Source organism: Sabethes cyaneus, chromosome 1 (assembly GCF_943734655.1).
Source record: "Sabethes cyaneus chromosome 1, idSabCyanKW18_F2, whole genome shotgun sequence".
In the NCBI taxonomy this organism is placed as follows: domain Eukaryota; kingdom Metazoa; phylum Arthropoda; class Insecta; order Diptera; family Culicidae; genus Sabethes; species Sabethes cyaneus.
In genome coordinates, this window is record NC_071353.1 from 145,678,592 (window position 1) to 145,698,335 (window position 19,744).

At 38.5% G+C, this 19,744-nt stretch overlaps 1 protein-coding gene across 1 annotated transcript in view; it reads left to right on the top strand.

Moving 5' to 3' along the window:
• The window catches only part of LOC128746355 (zinc finger protein 728-like), a 31,629-nt gene extending 12,483 nt beyond the window's left edge, over positions 1-19,146 (top strand). Inside the window, exons 3-5 of the mRNA XM_053843409.1 lie at positions 3,141-3,244; positions 16,687-17,514; positions 18,519-19,146. Of these exons, the coding sequence (XP_053699384.1) occupies positions 3,141-3,244; positions 16,687-17,514; positions 18,519-19,146 (1,560 nt within the window). The remainder of the gene's footprint in view (positions 1-3,140; positions 3,245-16,686; positions 17,515-18,518) is intronic.
• The last annotated feature ends 598 nt before the right edge of the window (positions 19,147-19,744 follow it).

A 19,744-nucleotide genomic window follows, 5' to 3' on the forward strand; every position in this document is an offset into this window, starting at 1 on the left:
GGTACAACGAACTTGGGAGATGTAATTTTAAACAAGCTGGATCGCCGTATAAGCATTTCCGCTTTGCTAAATGTACCACCTACTCCAAAGCGTAAAATGGTAAAACAAAATTATTCGTAGCGACGTCATTTTATTTTAACTTCCTCTGAGCATCCTCTGGAACTCAATAAGAAACAAAAAGAAAAAGAAGAAATTTTATTAAAAAAACAGAAACTTGTCGAAGAACGCGCACTTAAGAAAAAACTACAAGAAGAGAAAAAATTACTGCGTTTGAAACTTAATAAGGAAAAGGTATCAAAGACGAAAATCAAAAATGTAAGAAACAAAAATGTAAAATAACTCATGCAATCATTTAGTACTATGTGATGACCACTTATAAACACTATAAAATAAAAACGGTAACATTTCTATTGTTCGTAAATCTATGTTTTCATTATCCTTGCATTTGTATGTCAGCAGTCCATGGTTGTTGATTGTTCTTATCATTTTGTTCTTTGCGGTGCAACAATTGGGTTGAAAGTGTGCAAAATTAGGCAAATATGGCTAACCAGGTGTACAACAATTGGGTCCCTATGCTGTTCCAGAAAAACTTCAATCACAACATTTTTTTAATATTTAGGCATATAAAATCAAGTAAAATGTTTTACTGAAGGGTTACTCTACTTGTGTGACGAATTTTGTTTATTTGGTAAAAAAAAAAAAGTCAACAGATTTCTGGATCCTAATGACTAATAAAAACTACTAGCTAATGTTCTAAAGCGAGATTTCAACACGTTGCGGCTAACGCCAAAGTCAAAACAGGATACAAAACGGTTAAAATTGCGTTGTAAACCATTAATAGTGCTAAAGGTGCTGTAGTTGGTTCTTCTGTGTGGTATACGTAGAAATGAATTGTTCCGTGTTAAGCGAGGCGGAGCTGAAATGTCGATTCTCTCAAGTATCCAAGAGCAGTCGATCCGAGACGTCAAAACATCTGATATAAAAACAGCTTTGATTACGTCCCGGCGTCTTTGCAGAGAGTCCAGGTTGATTAGTCTGCAACGCTGTTCGTAGCTTGGTAGTCTGATCGGGTCGTTCCATGGTAGCCGTCGGAGCGCAAAGCGAATAAACCTCCGCTGTACTGCCTCGATTCGGGTGACGCCATTTTGATAATACGGGCTCCATACGGGTGCGCAGTATTCAAGATTAGAACGAACTAACGCACAGTAGAGTGATTTCAAGCAGTATATATCATTGAAGCTTTTGGCGATACGCATGATGAATCCCAAATTCCTGCAGGCCTTGTCGACAATGAAGGAAACGTGTTGCTTGAAGGTCAGTTTGGAGTCGAGTAGTACACCGAGATCTTTGACGCAATCTACACGTCGTAAAGACATGCTTGACAGTCGGTATTCGAAGATTATCGGATTCAGCTTTCTGGAGAACGTAATCACTTCACATTTATCGGGGTTCAATGTTAGACGATTGTTTTTACACCATTCGGCAAATATCGACAGCTGGTCCTGGAGCGCAAGAGTATCAGACGAGTCATTTACTTTTGCGAACAATTTTAAGTCGTCGGCAAACGCAAGCCGAGGACCTTTGAGCATTATATTGACGTCGTTAAAATAGATAAGGAAAACCAAAGGACCAAGATGGCTACCTTGCGGAATTCCAGAGAAGGCGGTGAAAGCCTGCGAAATGGAGCCGTCGATAGATACATTGACGAGACGATTCGACAGATACGATTTAAACCATTGGAGCAGCGGCCCTCCAAAACCGAGTTTATCCAGTTTAGCGATAGCGATTTGATGATTCAGCTTATCAAAGGCAGCAGAGAGGTCCGTGTAGATGACGTCTGTCTGAGAACGGTCGTCGAAGCAGTCCATTATGTGGGAAGTGAGTGTTAGTAGATTGGTGGTCGTTGAGCGCTTGGGCATGAATCCGTGTTGTTCATCGGCCAAATACTGCTGGACAAACGAGGAAATTGGTGCGATCACGACGAGCTCGAAGAGTTTTGATAATGCACATAAGGCGGAGATTCCCCTGTAATTGTCCACGTTTCTTTTATTACCCTTCTTATGAACTGGAAACATATAAGCGGATTTCCAGGCAGAAGGAAATACTCCTGAGTTAATCGATAAGCTAAACAGACGACGGATTGGGGCTACTAAGGCTTCAATACAGTTCTTCAGAAAGATTGAAGGTATGCCGTCCGGTCCACCGGAGGAAGAGCTTTTTAGCTTCAGAGCGGCCAGCCTAATCATAGCATCGTCAATAATCAGGTTATTGAGAGAGTCGCCGAGACTGGGAACGCTTTCTAGTGCAGTCGATACTTCTGTGTCAGACAGCCTTTCGTTAACAAAGACACTGGAGAATTTCCGTGAGAATAGTTGACAAACCATATCCATATCAGTAGCAGTGTCGTTTCCAAAGAACATTGCTGACGGAAGATCGTTGTCTTTTCGTTGAGCATTCACATATTTCCAGAATGACTTAGGGCTACGTTTCAATCTGCGCTGGACGTTGTTTAAGTATTTACGGAAGCAGTGACGACTGAATTTTTTGTAACGTCTGTTGAGCGCCAGATAGTGGTTTCGCAGCGATTGGGTCTTGTACCTTGAATACCTCCTTAATGCAGCTTTTTTTTCGGATTTGAGGCGACGCAGCGTAGCGTTTATCCAAGGTAGATACGGTTCTGTGCGATTTGATATAAGTAATACGCTAGTTTTTTTTGAAAAATGAGAAAAACTGAAACTTACTACATTAAGTGGGCAACAATTGGCAAATCACCCTATGTAGTAACAGTAGGTTATAGAAATAATAGAATTTGGATTGGTATACTATAACAATAGATTTGATTTCGAGTGTGGTTTCGATATTTCACTTTTGTCGGTATGCCAGGGTTGTCCCACCAGCCGATGTTGCGTTGATAGCGAAGATGAGGATGCTGCTACAGTACTCCCCACCTAGACTAGGTCGAACCGTAGCGAAGAGGGATGACAACTCGTCGACCAGATTGAGTGACTCTAGTCGGAGGAATTGCATCAGCAGTTGTAGTTGCAGGTCCCGAAATATTCGATGTATCTTCCACTATATAGGCTGGTTTCAACCTGTCAATCGAGATGTTCACTGTTCGCCCTCTGATGTTAACCTTGTAGAATTTGTCACTTCGATTCATCACCTCGAACGGTCCTTCGTATGGTGACGATAGTGACGGTCGAACCGAATCGTTGCGTACGAAGACGTTCTTGCAAGAGTGCAGGTAAGGATGGATGAATACACTCCGATTGCCGTGCCAAGACGTCTGTTGAACTCGCAAATTACGCATGACTTTACGTAGATTTGCAATGAATTCAGCTTCGTTCGTTTCCTTTGAATTGTTGACGAAAAACTCTGATGGTATTCGAAGAGTGGTTCCGTATACCATCTCAGCTGCAGATGCTTTTATGTCCTCCTTCTAGGCCGTTCGTAGACCAAGCAAAATCACCGGTAGCTGTTCGCTCCAATGATCGGGATTGTGACACAGAATCGCTGATTTTAAGGTTCTATGCCACCGTTCGATGATACCGTTTGATTGGGGGTGGTACGAAGTTGTACGTAGGTGAGTAGTTCCCAGCAAGCGAGTTAACGCTGAGAACAATGATGATTCGAACTGGCGTCCTTGGTCGGTCGTAACGTACTTTGGAACGCCAAAACGTGAAATCCACCCAGTGAGTAGAGCTTCTGCGATCGTCGGGGCTGTCATATCTGGAACAGGAAAAGCCTCTGACCACCGTGTGAACCTGTCGATGACGATGAGGCAATATCGATGTCCTTTATTCGGAGGGAAAGGTCCAACGATGTCGATATTAATATGCGAAAATCGGCTATCTGGCGTTGAGTATTGTAGCACGGGTGATTGAGTATGGCGCGACACCTTTGATCGCTGACATTGCAAGCAATTCCTGGCGTACGAAATGCTGTCTTTGCGGATGCTCGACCAAACAAATCGCTCTGTCATTAATTTGGCTGTTGCACGCGTACCAGGATGACACAGTTGGTGTGTTGCTTGTAGAGCGATGTTACGGAAACGTTTAGTAACGAATGGTCGAATGCGATCGCCTTTTTTTTCATTTTTCCGAAGCCTTAAAACCTTTTACGGTATTTACCTCACCGCTCTTACCGCTGGTACTTTCCACGATGGACTTATTCTGCTGGACCGCTGTTTCGTTCGCTTTACAATTTTGCAATAGCCCTCTGAAGAGTAATTTTATTGTCCTCCAAAAGTTTGGTTCTTAGCGCTTCCGATTAAACCTCACTGATGATTCTATCCCTGATGAGGCGATTAATTTACTTCTGCCCATTTTCAACGTCTGAGGGCTGGCAAAGAGTGAATTTGTGCAAATCTGAAGACTAAGCGATGTTGGTTGGTCTGATGCTGGCGAACCCAAGACATCATCTGGACAAGTCTTGTTTTACTCTGGCTTGGGAGATGAAAATACTACTCCTCAGCCTAGGAGTTGCTACCCGATGGAATTATCGAAGAACAATGGACCGGCAAAAAAGAATGCCTGCATCACGACCAGTGACAAAATCTGGGGTGATGTGTGCAGCGGGCGGAGAGAGTGGATTTCCGACGAAACTTGGAAGACGAGCGGACAGATGCAAAAGCCGGCATTGAGCGAGATCGAACCAGAGCGACTTAAACCGCTGGCCATCAACGATACGCCGAACTGAAGACGGCTGTAAAACACGCTTGTAGGCGGGACAAGAGAGCCTGAACTAATTCCCTAGCCGAAGGAGGAGAATCCACCGGCCGCCGCCAAAGTAATGGTGATATCTGTTTCTTGTACGATATTCCTCGCCGCCTTAGTGATGCCAGGATGAATACTAAGATGCCGCTGATGGACAGAGCTGATCAGTTACTGACTGACCGTACAGAACAGCTTAAGTGATGGACTGAACATTTTAGGTGCCTCTGCAACTCTGCAATGTATGAAATCCAACAGAGCGCCAGGGATAGACTGTATTTCATCCCTTTGTTTTGCCGTACCGGCTAACATGGAATAAGTTAGTAAGTTCCAGGGTTGGTATGTTGGGAGAGTTCTTGGTAGACGATACTCACAGTTTGTTTGCGACAACTTGGACGGAGAGCTTGGAGTTCCACTTGAAAGTGCTGGCCACTCTTTTTGTGGATGCAGCAGCCTCCGGCTTTCGATGTTTTCCAAATCAAATCTTCCTGACTGCCGAGAAACGTACCGCGAATACTTTTATTACGTTTGTGGCAGCTAATTTGCAATTTGCGAGCAAAACTTTGCTTGGATGCGGTTTTGATAACTGAAGACAAGACTGTAGAGCAGCAAATATCAAATTCGAAATAGAGACATCGTTCTGTGTCTAGACGCTTGCACAATGAGGGGCATTTAGGCTCTTTAAATTGACAAAAAATCCATCAACGTTAAGCATCCTAATCTCAGGGCTGGAAGCGACCTGGCCAACTAAAAATAGTGACTTTAGTGACCAAAATTTGAATAATAGTGACCAAAAAGTGACTTAAAAATTTAGAACAAATAACTTATATTAGGTTATTCACGAAATATACAATGATAAAAACAACTGAAAATAGTCAGTTTGCGCTTTATAAATTTTATTAGCTCTTTTTTTTTAACAAATTTGCGCCCAGTTAGCTTTAAGATATGATGCTGGTTTAACAAGCAAGTCGTCGAATGTTCGAATCTCAGCTAGGCAGTGCTGCTAGATAGTTAGCAGGAATTTTGCACTAGCTCCGTAACTGTCCTGTACTCTAACAGCTGGCCGCGAAGTCTGTCGATCAGGGCCCGACAACGTCACCTTCAATTGCATAGCGTCACACAACAATGAAGCAGTGAAGCTTCGGTTTCAAAAGAAGCAACACCGCTTCAGTTTAAAACTGGCTTCGGTCAGCGTCAGCGACACGGGTTTCAATTCATCATGACAATTGGTTTCAACTTTTTATTTGTACTTTTCTATCAAATATTCAGATGAAGGCTAGCAACTTTCAATGCAAATGAATTGAATTTGAGTAACATTTCCTACAATGCAACGCCTATTAAAGTTAACCTAGTCAATGTCGACAAATCGTGCCTGACATTCTGCCGTCGTCAATTGAAACAGCCACCAACTTCAACTGAAGCTTGCTTGAAACGTTCTGTTCAACAATTGAAGCAAGTCAGCAAGAATGAAGCGAAGGTAAGAGAAACTCAGTTTCATTTATTTGTTTCGACGATGCCAGCCACGTAAACTTAGTCAATCGGTACTGGATTCCTGGTCGTGACGGCATAGAAGGAGCTGAACTTGCGCTTAGTTAAGTTAAATCCATTACATCATTGTTTTGCTTGTTTTTACACGATTGGAAAGTAATTTCACTTTCAGAGTAGGAAAAATGGATGTGCAAAGTTGCAGTCAGTTCATTGACATGGAATTATTTTTTATTGTTTGGTTCCTGAACACAATAAGTGCATCATATAAGCTAACAAATAGCAACTTTGAGCTTTGTTTATATTTTGAACTTGGAGAAGAAACGATGAATTCGTGTTATTACTTCTAATATGGCGCGACTTGCACTTGTAAAAATGAAAATTATCGTAATAGACAGTATGTAAAAAGTAAGTTTGCATCTGTACGATGTTATTTTGTCTACCACCATCTCCAGAAAAATTAAAATTGTGAAAAATTCCACGTGCCTTGAAACGGCAATTTGGAGTTCGCCGACATGCTGCATTTTCACCGAATATCTTTAAAAAAGCGATAGACGAAATTGTGAAACAAAAAACGCCTCCAGTATCTCTTGTTTTACTACAAATACATTCAAAATATCTCAAAATAGACATTCGCGGTTTGAAATCAGATATAAAATCATAAGAAACGCAAAATCAGAAAAGTGTTGCAAGTAACCCCGTTTACTGGGTAACTTGCAACACCCCTATTTTTGGTTCATTCTACAGATTCATTTAGTTTATATTTTTCCTCATAATCATAAATCAAAAGTACTCACCACTATACAAGTTTTGGCTACTTACACTTGGACCTAAGCGGTATACTTCGAAAGTTATACTAAGTCAAAGTTCAAAAGTGTTGCAAATATCCCCGGATGACGGTACATGAAGTTTGAAAACCATGATTTTCCAGGAGTGGCATTTTATTCCTCCGAAGTTGTTCCACTCCGCACTGGAATGCTTAAGTGTATGATCGTTTTTTGGCCACTTCCCGTGGTCGGATCATTACAAATTTAGTATTAAAATAAGCGGAAAAGATTACAGAATCAAAATCTGAGATAAATCCGATTTAATCCACCTAGTGGTGAAAGGAACCTTTGTTATACGGTCTCCATCTACGTTAACGTTGCGTGGAGCGTTTGTTTACATATTTTTTTTGGAAACTGAATAAGTTTACAAAATTTTAACAAAATAGGAGCACTTATAAATTTTGATAGATCCTTATTTCATGAAATTGCCGAGTAAGTACTGAGTAAGAGTGTTACTAATTTGAGTAAATGCAAGTAAAAGTAAGTTGTAAGAGGAAATATTACTCTTTAACATATACATTGCGTAGTAAAGGTCTAGTTTATAGGTTTTTGAACTATGCATAATTTCCTGTAATGGCATTCTATTTGACTCAATAAAGTTTTCTTGAATAAATTTCATCAATTTTTATTAACCTTCGGTTACTCACGCTGTTGTATTTCGTACAACACGTGTAGGTTTTAGAATGCCATCTTATATATAAAAGAGAAGTGAAAAAGTTCGACCGCGCATCACTTGAGAACGGAGCATCCGATTTGAGCCGTCTTTTCTTTATTGTGTTCGTTTCTACCACCGCTATGTTTTTACGGCGAGAAAAATTGTAAAATTTACTGGAAAGATTAGAAAACTCGAAAAATAAGTTTTCCATATAAAACCCGCAACGCATTGTATGCGCCATATCGGTAGTTACTACGATCGTCAACCGATACCACGTTTGATTAACAGCACCGTTGCCGCCAAAAACAAACACGTGTTACCTTCTTTGAAATCGCCACATGTAACAATGAGGGATATTCTTGCTATTAATCATTTCTGTGGTCTAGCAAGATCAGAAAATAATTAACATTATGTAATGTGTTGTAGGTATAACTTTTTGATAAACCCAAACTCAAGCCAAAAGCGTCAATAATGAAATTCGTACAAATGGTTTAAGCACTAAATTGATTAAATTGGCACCTCCAAATTGCCAAATGAAGAACTTGCATATGCAGATAAACATAGTATTCAGCAATACACTAATAAATCAATTCTAAAGGTACTGATATAAATGAAAATTTTACAAAAGTTAACTTATTGTCGATTTCAAGTCGTATTTCATCTCTTAAAAATGTAAAAAAGTTATGTAGTTGTTAATGGAATCTGGATCAGTAATGAATACTAACGCAGTTTGCAACTTACAGTTATCAAGATTGGGCAATGCAACTATTTTGGCTAATTCTTATCAATCAATTTAGAAAGCAAATAAAAATAAAAATCGCATGACTGTTGATATCTAATACGTATCAGAATAATGAATTCAATTTTAAATTATCATGGAATTTCACACGAACCTTTGATTGTGATGAAGGGAATATGCTCGAGTGTCCAAAAACTGTTGGCTAACTCAAGAACCAGCATACAGAATAGATAATACTGGGATGACTATACTAAAGCAAATAAAAAGTGTTTGGGAGTATTGAATAGTACAATAATATATTTCAGCATCAATTAAAATATAGTTGGTAGTGTAATGATTCCGTTCTCATAATGGTTATAATTAGACGATCAACTGCAGCAGACGAAACTAGGCGGTGTTTAAGCCATCGAAATCACTTATACAAAAAATAAGTGCACAATCAGCAGAGTTCATAAGACAAGGCTCGATGTAAATTCTATCAATAGAACCGTTGGGTATTGGGAATTCACAAACCAACTTTTACACCGACATATTTCCAACGGATAATAAATTTTGAGATTTTGTCAAACTGCCAGATTGTCAGATACGGTTATTAGATATACACGCTCTCTGAACATCAACTACATCAAATATCAAACGTTGAACTCTTTAAAAAACTACAAAACCCTGCTTATACCTTTAGTAAACTCTTTTTTCTAAAAATCAGCAGCTCTCACAGTTCATCTGAAATTTACAATCTGACACATTCAGTCCAATTTGTGGCAGTACGAAGTTTGCCGGGTCCTCTAGTTTTATTATAAAGTTACAAATCGATGTTTTACTAACATATATTCTTCAATAAAGTTGTTACGAGCAAAATGCCATAATTTTTTTTATTTAGAGTGGTTTTAACACAAAGGGTCATGTATCCGTCTGTCGATAGTCGGGTAATTCGGGGTCAAAATTAGGGTATTTTTTTATAATCAAAGTTCTACAGTTACTAAACACGCAAAGTTATGTATTTTTATTATTTGTACAACATGAAAAAGTCATACAACAATTACAAAACGAGCTAAAATGGAAAAACTGATTTTACAACCTCATATAAAATAAATTAGATTTTTCTATCTTCGCTGAAGAGACAGAAGGTTACTGTCTTCAGCAAAGTTTCTGGTAATAATATGCTCTTAAACTTTACAGATCACATCAATGTGTTATATCTTAACTGAAGAAAAACATTTTTTTTTTATTTCACTTTTAGGGGGATTAATCAAAATTTAAATTCTACCAGACGATAGAGCTTGCAATTTCAAGAAACTCTTCCAAAGGTGCGATAAACCTAAAACCAAGTTTTCCTAGTCAAAACTCTAATGCGCACGTTTTGCCTTTCTACTATATAAATATATAGTATAAAGGTATAGAAATCACTTGGAAAACCGGAAATGGAAAGAAGGTCCTGCGGGCCGAATGTCATATACCATTCGACTCAGTTTCGAAAACTGAGCATTTTCTGTGTGTGTGTATGTATGTGTGTGTGTGTGTGTGTGTGTGTGTGTGTGTGTGTGTGTATGTGTGTGTGTGTGTGTGTATGTGACGCTTTTAATCTCACTCACTTTTCTCGGAGATGGCTGGACCGATTTTAATGTTCTTAGTGTCAAATGAAAGGTCTAGGTGTCCCATTGGTCGCTATTGAATTTCATACTGATCGGACTTTTAGTTCAAAAGTTATGTATAAAAATATGAAAAATATGGGACTTCATTATCTCATAGGTCCCTTAACCGATTTGAACAAAATTGATTGCATATGAAAGAGGAACCTTGCAAACCCTTAACTTCCAAATTTCATGACGATTGGGCTTGTAGTTTGAAAGTTACATAAAGAAATGTGAAAAAATAGTATTTAAAACATATTTTTGTAACATATAAGCATTAATTCAATGAAAAACATCACACATTTTATTATTATTTGAAAATTACTGCTGAGATCTATCAAACAAAACCGAGTTATTGAAAATCGGACAGTTCATTCAAAAGTTATTTAAACTTTAACACTTAAGCACCGTGTATTAAACCGTTAAAACGTGTGAATTCAAAACAAATGTTGATTGTATTCAATGTGTGTGATGTATGTGTGTATGTATGTATGTATGTATGTATGTATGTATGTATGTATGTATGTATGTATGTATGTATGTATGTATGTATGTATGTATGTATGTATGTATGTATGTATGTATGTATGTATGTATGTATGTATGTATGTATGTATGTATGTATGTATGTATGTATGTATGTATGTATGTATGTATGTATGTATGTATGTATGTATGTATGTATGTATGTATGTATGTATGTATGTATGTATGTATGTATGTATGTATGTATGTATATATGCATGTATGTATGTATGTATGTATGTATGTATGTATGTATGTATGTATGTATGTATGTATATATGTATGTATGTATGTATGTATATATGTATGTATGTATGTATGTATGTATGTATGTATGTATGTATGTATGTATGTATGTATGTATGTATGTATGTATGTATGTATGTATGTATATATGCATGTATGTATGTATGTATGTATGTATGTATGTATGTATGTATGTATGTATGTATGTATGTATGTATATATGTATGTATGTATGTATGTATATATGCATGTATGTATGTATGTATGTATGTATGTATGTATGTATGTGTGTGTATGTGATCCCAAGCAACAATGTGAGTTTGATTGTACTCTTCTGGTGGTTTTCATGACCAATTTTGGTCTTGAATGTCATCATAAGAGTGTAATAAAACTCAAATTGTTACTTGGGATGACAATTTGCAATTTTTAAATTTGCATTGAAATTCAAGAAAAGATGTTTCTCACTTTTCTGAATCAATTGTCTGAAATTTTTGAAGCCTCTTAGTGGAATACGAAATTTGAAATTAAAGAAAAGAAAAAACTTTTACCGACTAAATCCCACTATTTAATATTTATTCGCAACAGATACGTATACGCTTTGAAATAAGACGCTGTTGAAGCCTGCACGTCGTAGGCGAACTACGTATCTGTTGCAAATAAATATTAAATAATGGGATTCAATCGAAAAGCTTTTTCTTTTCTTTGATTTCAGATTTCAATTGTCATTTTGTTCACTTGCTGTTACTCACAATTGTACACGAAAAGCAAACAGCGAAGAAAAGCAGTTAATTTAAACATGAAGGTATAGTGGTGTATAGGATTAAAAATGAGTTGATTTTTCCAAATAAATTTATACAAATTTCAAACAAATTTTGCGCATCAATAGATGCTCTTTTCAATCAATAGATACTAGAGCTTAGAAATGTTATATGAAAAATAGGAAGTAAACGTTGCACGGTAGTAATTTTGTAAGATTTGTTTTCGTTAATGACATTTTAAAGGACAGATGTCTTATGTCATGTATCATGTTTCAACAAATAAATCAAAAATGACAAGCACTGAAAATCATATCGATCATATTTCCCATTCTCAAGCATGTTTAAGGCGCAGCTTTTGCAACCCTCTTGTTTTCCTAACCCTCCAACATTGTAAAAACGATGCGATCAAGCTAATGACTATCTATTCATGAAAGTACATTCAAAAAAAGCATAAGTTTTGATTTTCATGCAAAAATAATTATCTGAAGGAGCGCCAGCTAAGAAAAAGTTCAATTTCTCCTTTTCATATCTAATGCTCTATTTAGTTATTTTTTCTAATTCAGATATATTGTAAAATTGAAGCCAAGCAAACTAATAGTAAAATTTTGAGATTAATCATTTTGTTGTTGATATTCTTTGTCTTCAAAGGCGAAGTATAATAATAATTTTTCTGAACTCTTGTTTTTCAAAGATGCTAACTTTTGAACACATGGTATTAATTAATTATCAAAAAATCTGTTCTGAACACATATTTCATATTGTCAATTCAAAACAAGTTTCCTATGTGGCTCTGAAGCCCGAAAGTTTAGGCCGACCGATTATAAAACTAAATAAGGTGTTACAAGTATTTACGCACACAAGGAAAGAAAATTTAATTATTCTACGCAATACGTTGTGAATTTTACTGGCAAATAAGGATTTTGAGGAATACGGAACGGATATTTAAAAATATAGTCAAGTTAATTATACGTAGATGTTCCTGAGAAATTAAATGATGATTATTGTGACAGTAGAAAGGCTAGGTCACGCCGCTAGGTGGATTAATTCGGGTTTTTTTGGTTTAGGGCTATTGTCTCGTGCGAGCAACCGTGTTACGAGAGTTGGCGCGAGTGTTCAAGGGTTAATATCTTTTGACCTGCAAAACCAATTCTTCTGAAATTTTGCAGATATATTTGCAGCAATAAAACCTCTAATTTGCTGCCAAACTGATTTAAACTAGATAAATTATCTAAGATGAAATCGTCGAATATAATTGTAAATTTTAATGTGTTGTATACGATTGCTCATAACTTATAAGAAACAGGCGATCATTTGTACCTAGTCAAAACAGGTTTTTTAAGGCTAACTTTTAAACTGCTTGTCCGTTTTCAATAAAACTTGGTAAAAAGTTTAGTAATAGCAGGAGCTTTCGTTTGGTACTAAGATCGTTAAAATTGGTTGCGTTGTTCCGGAGAAACGCGTGTCACGTAGTTTTCACATTTTTGCTTATAACTTTTAAACGAAATGTCGGACCGCAAAGCAATTCAATAGTGATATACTAGGCAATAATACCTTTCAAACAAAAGTAAAAGCGGTCAAATCGGTGCAGCCACCTTCGAAAAACAGGCGATAGAAAATTAGCTGCACACACACACACATACACATATACACACATACATACACACACACAGACATTGCTCAGTTCGTCGAACTCTATCGATTGGTATATGTGATTCGGCCCTCCGGGCCTCGGATCAATTTCGTGTTTTTCGACCAATTTCTAAACCTTTGTTATATAGTATAACAAAGGTAAAAAAAATAATGATTTAAAAAAAAATTTAGCCCCCTTAATACAGCAAATACTGCTATTTTTAAAACTTTCGAGTTAAAAAAATGTTGGTGTTCTCTTGTAAATGCAAGACTTTATTTTTCAAGTTATAACTTTCAGATTGCAGCTTAGCAAAGCTGAATTCAAACTATGCTTAGCGATTCATCTCTCATTCCAGAACGGATTTTATTGGAAAAACTTCCAGCAATTGATAAAGTTCTTTTCGCTTCCATCGAAATTTGATGAATGGTTCCAAGTTGGTTAAACATTATGGTCAAGCATTTTTCTTCTATCCCTTCTTAAAAAGGAAAATTCACTTTTGATTGTTTTCAAAGTTCCTGGTGTTTTCACTGAATTCAATGTTAGGAGAATGAGTACATGAGTATGAGTACGCAGTCTTCTCGAGTTCTTCGATCATCGGCAGGCTGAATCAATAATACCGTCATCTTCTTCGTCATTCGCAGGTACCGGAACTTTTCAGTTATCAATCCCACTAGTGTAAGGCGCATTTCGTCAACTTGTTTGTTTTTAAAGTAACTCTCGAAGACTTGAAAAATATTTCAAAGTCCTTACTTACAGATCCTTTGAAGGCACAATTGATGCAGAAAACCAAAAGGTCCTCGTATTTCGATTATTTCCCCACAATTCGTTCATTGACAGCTTTGAATAATTCGACAACGATAATTGAATATCAAGTTGTTCCAACATGGATTGAAGCATTATGTCCGCCTCATACAATGAGGCAAATTTCCAGCGAAGATGCTTCAGAGCAGCCGAAACAAATTCAAATGCTACAATTATTTGATTGACCGCTTCAAACTTTTCATCGCTCAATTCAATTTTAAAAATCTTTTCAGCACTAATTGCAAACTGTTTTTCAGTTATTTTCTGACATTGGAGCCGACATATTTTTGAAGCGAATTTTTAATGAAATACCCGAAAGAAGAAAAATACAAATTTTTTGCCCTTTTACAACCGGTATATTGGTATTCAAAAAAAATTGGCCAGTATTACCGGTTTCGGTACTTGCGGTTAGGCCGCACTAGTCCATATCCATTTTGGGAAATTTTTAACATGCGCTACGCGTACGAGATACAGATTTATTTATGCAAAATTCTTTATGCAAATTTATGCAACAAAACATACTTTGTTCAAACACGCGTCATTGATTTTTGATATTTCAAAAATAATTTTTATGCTCAAAATAAAAGATTTATTGACAACAAATTGTTAATTTCTTAGCACCGCAGATGACTTCAATATTATAGCCAGAAACTGCGCAACGGCGGATTACTTCTACGTAAAGCTACACGGAGGTCGCCAGGCGGAGCTGAGGGGCTCTGTAGCCGCAAGGTTACCGAGTCTGCTTTGACAAGCGAATGGTCATGGGTTCGAATCTTAGTAGAATCAGGTCATTCGATGTCAAAGTGACTTTAGCATGGGTTTATTCTCAGGCCCCTCATCGCCCTTCCTTCATGCTGAGTTCTATATTATCCCGATATGGCCTATTGACAGTGCAAAAATGAGACCCTTATAGTGAAAATGCACTGGTTTGCTACGCCAGGGATGACTATAATTGGGGACTGTGCGCTGTCATGTGGAACGAAGTGGGTAAAGTAGAGTAAAGTATTGAAAGAAGGGTACCCAATTACACACAAGCACGCATAAAAAAAATTCAATAAGCATATCGCTCACTCAATAGCGACTATAGCCAAAATAAATGCAGTGCGGGTTATACAACAAACACCCGGGCGATATCACAATAGATCTAACCATAATGGTCGCAGTGATGAGTCCATACAGGAAAAAAAAAGCTACACGGAGAATAAAAATGTAGTTTCAACCATATTTGTGGTTGTTTTACGCACAAACAAAAATTTCGATTTGTTTCAAACTGAAGTGTATGATTCAAATGAAAATATTTATTGTTATATCAATGTTAACTTCAAATTTAAAAATACTTTACATATAATTCAAAACTGTTATTTTCTTGATTCAAACAGAATCTCGTTTTGAAACAACAATGTTTTCAGGTTGTTATAAAAATATTTTATCGAGGCTTAAAGCAACAATCATTTTGTTTGAAACAAACTGGAGCTATTTCGCTCCGTGTAAAAGTGGAGGCAATGAGGATTGGGCTGGAAATAAATGCGCCAAAGACCAAATACATAAATGGTAGAGACTCAAAGAAGATGAACGTGCGCTTTTCACGGACCTCCACCAGAAGTGGTAGATGAGTTCGTGTATCTAGGATCGCTTCTGGTCGCGGATAATAACATTAGTAAGCAGATCCAGCGCATTCAAGCAGGAAATCGAGCCTTCGCAAAACGCTGCGATCAACAGGCACAAGCCGCGTACGAAGCTAACAACGTACAAAACCCTCATTAGACCGGTAGATTTTATGAATTTGGGATACAACAACCCCACCGGCACCCAGAACAGAGGAGTCCTACGTGTGACCAGGTCTAAATTGACTTGCGACATCTCTGAGACGCCTGGCGACCTGAGAAATTGGGGACGAGTAACTCAAGATCGAGTTGAACGATGACGACTGTTTGAAACAGCACGAACCACCCCGGCTCTATGCTGTTGACGACGACGATCGCCCCGTAAATTTACTCTTGCTATAAACAGCTGGCTGTGAAATTTCGAGCATGTAAGTGTAGACCAAATTTTCTTCTGCTGGGGGGTTGGATTAAGAATAGGTTTTCTGCTGGATGGAATTATGCATTGGCGGTACTTGAGTGGTACATTCAGAAATATTATGTTGGCGTGTTTAAAGAAAAAAGTCGATTTTATCGATTTTTTCTAGCTTGTAAAGCTGGATTACAACGTGATCTCCAATCTTCATATTTTCAAATCCAAACATTTTTAGCAGTTTTATTTAGCAGTAGTGAAAATGGAATTATTCGCCCTATTCCATAAGTTACATCCAGCAACTAGACTCGTTTCTGTCGAGTGTCGAGTATAGGAGAACGGACAGCATAGCGATGCGATAAACAACCTAAGCGAAGCAAGCTCAGCGGTTATTAGTTTTGTAGCGATCGACTCGGTTGAGTTACTCCACAAAATGGTGTCGCGTGAGATTTACAAGATACCAAAAGTGAATTATTCAAGCAGTGACACTCGACGTGACTTTAATAGTGACTTTAGTTACTTTTTGATGGCAAAAAGTGACTTTAGTGACTTTTTGGTCAAAAAAGTGACTTTTAAGAGACCAGCTTGAAAAAAGTGACCAAGTCACTAAAAAGTGACCAACTTCCAGCCCTGTAATCTATCGGTCCCTTTTCTTCTGTTCCAGCATCGCGGATGGTAGGGGTGCCGGCGACAAACGGAAGCAACCTGACACGACGGCAGGCCCGCACAAATGCCCGATTTGTGGAAACGGATTCCGATTGAAATCGTTGCTGATGAAACACATGCGTCAGCACAGCGATGAGCGGCTCTTTCGGTGCGACATCTGCGACCTATCGTACAAGACCGCGGGTGATCGGAACACTCACAGAAAAGTCCACGCCTACCTCGAGCCGAAACCTTTCAAGTGTGACATATGCGGCGCACAGTATGTCCAGAAGAGAAGCCTCAATTTTCATCGGAAAACACACGGAACCGACCATCCGCATAAGTGTCACATTTGCGGGGAAAGTTTTGTACTTCCTTACTTGTTGGCGAACCATAGGCGTGTTGCTCATAGCGATGAGCTATCACTGAAAAGCGAACATATTTGCGATGTTTGCAACAAAGGATTTGCTAGACGAACTTCTCTGGTGAATCACAAAAGATTACACACGGGTGAGCGGCCATTTAAATGTGACATTTGTAGCGAATCATTTGGGAGAAGTTCCAGGCTCAATTATCATAAAATTGTAAGCCATACAGGGGCAAAGGACTTCAAATGCGAATTTTGCGGTAAAGACTTTCACCTGCGAGCACAGCTCACGAATCATCGAAAAATCCACAGCACGGACCGTCCCCAGCAGTGTCAAATTTGCGGTGAAAGCTTCCTCTATCCCTACGTACTGGCGAAGCATATGCGGAGTCACAGCGACGAGCGATTGTTCAAGTGTGACATCTGCGGCTCAGCGTACAAGACAACCGATACGTTGCACGTTCACCGGCGGACTCACTCGTGCGTCGATTCAAAACCGTTCAAATGTCACGCGTGTGGCCTGTCATGGCAATCGTCCAGTGGTCTCTATATTCACCGGAAAACGCACAAATCCGGCGAAACCGGATGCTGGAAAATTGAATGAAAGTCATCGTTTTGAAGCCTTTTTTAAAGGCTATTGTTATATCCAAAATAAAAATTACCTTCTCGCTGAGCTTCCTCAAGCGGTTCTTTACCTTCAGATTTTGTTTCGTGTCACGGGGTGGTGCAATCTGCGCTAACTTTTTGCTATTTGGACATGTGATCGCGAAGGTCCTGCCAGTTTTACCACCTATCCAAATCACCACCTTCGCATGAGTTTTAGGATCAACTGCCTTTGCTTTTTGCCACTTCCGGGTTTCCTGTCGATTATGGTCAGATGTCAAAGCTTCAGTATTCAAAGAAATGCAATAAACATATTGAGACTTTATTTTACTAATCAAAACATCTGAACCGGTTGAGCCATATCTCGACCGATTCGAATGCTGTTGCTTTAGTAAAATAGAGATAAAAGCATATTTAGTTATTCCATACTCTATCAGCAGCTTATTTTCTGTTCGCAGCAACGCAAACCGTTTGAAAACGAACGCTACGACGACTGCGGATCAACGGGAACTCGTTCATCTGAGGAAACGCGGCACTACTGGACCATATAAATGCCTTATTTGCAACACAGAATTCAAATCGAGATCATTGTTCACAGAACACGTGCTTCAACACAGCGCCCATGATGAGCGACCGTTCAAATGCGATATCTGTGCCTCCGCATACAAAACATTTGGTGGTTGGAGCATTCACAGGAAAACTCACTCATACCTGGAGCCACAGCCTTTCCAATGTGACCTTTGCGGTGTAAAATTTGTTCAAAAAGGCAGCTTAGATCTTCACAAAAAAGCACATACCACGGAACGTCCTCACAAGTGTCGGATTTGCGGAAAAGGCTTCCTCGTATCGTTTTTTCTCGCAAGACATATACGAACTCACAGCAAAGATGCATCAAACAACAGCGAACACGTGTGCGAGGTTTGCGACCAAAGATTCACTAGAAAAGATTCCCTAGCGTGTCACAGAAGAATTCACACTGGCGAGCGTCCGTTCAGGTGTGATCTTTGTAGCCAAACTTTCAGCAGACGCGAAAGTTTCACCAATCATAAATTGACGATTCACATCCGGGGGAAGGAATTCAAATGTGAAATATGTGGTAAAGAATACCACACAAAAAAACAACTGACCAATCATCTGAGAGTCCACAGCTCGGATCGCGTGTACGAGTGCCAAACGTGCGGAAAAACCTTCACCTACCAGTACAAGCTCGAAACGCATGTGCGCAGTCACAGCGATGAACGACTGTTCGCGTGCGACATCTGCGGTTCATCGTACAAGTCATCTACCGGGCTGAACCTTCACAAGCAACTGCACGTATCCGGTAAAAAAGCTTTCCAATGTACCATCTGTGACGCATCATACGCTTCACGCAGTGGTCTACTTACGCACAGGAGAATTCACGAATCGGCCGAGCCTTACCGGTGTGACGTTTGTGGCCGAGAGTACAAGTCACGCATGGGCTATTACATGCACAAGAAAATTCACAAAATTATCGAACTGGATTGTTGAAAATAGAATGAAATTACTACAGTGTAAGGTAAACAATTTGAGTGAAAAAATATATTCTACTGGAATTGTTTTATACGACAAAAATTCATGTAAATATAGAAAGGATAGCCGTTAGGCCGTTAAATATGAAATAATTTGGGGTTAATGCCTCAGTGCAGTTCACAACATATCCTCGGTTAACTGTCGTCCATCATCCAATGACGCTATTGCTTCTTCCGCACTGTGTATCATTCTCTCCCACATTCCACCCTTATGGGGTGTGATGTGAGGAATTTAACGACCATTTCGTTTCGGCGTCTCGTGCAGTTCAAATCGATTTTCTCTATTCTCGCTTTTTTAACTTGCGACTGGCACCGACAAAACTAGTGCCTTTGTCAGAGACAATATACACTGGAAGTCTTCCTCTGCTTCCTATATATCATCGGATAATGGCAGGTAACAGCTAAAAACTGTAATTATTCATTTATAGCCATCTTTAATTTGCCATAGTTATTATCTATATTGATATGAGTTGTTCACACTTCACTTGATCCGAAACTTGATGTTCTTTATAAAACTTCCTTTAATTAACCAGCAATCCTAGAAAGTTTCTAGTAGA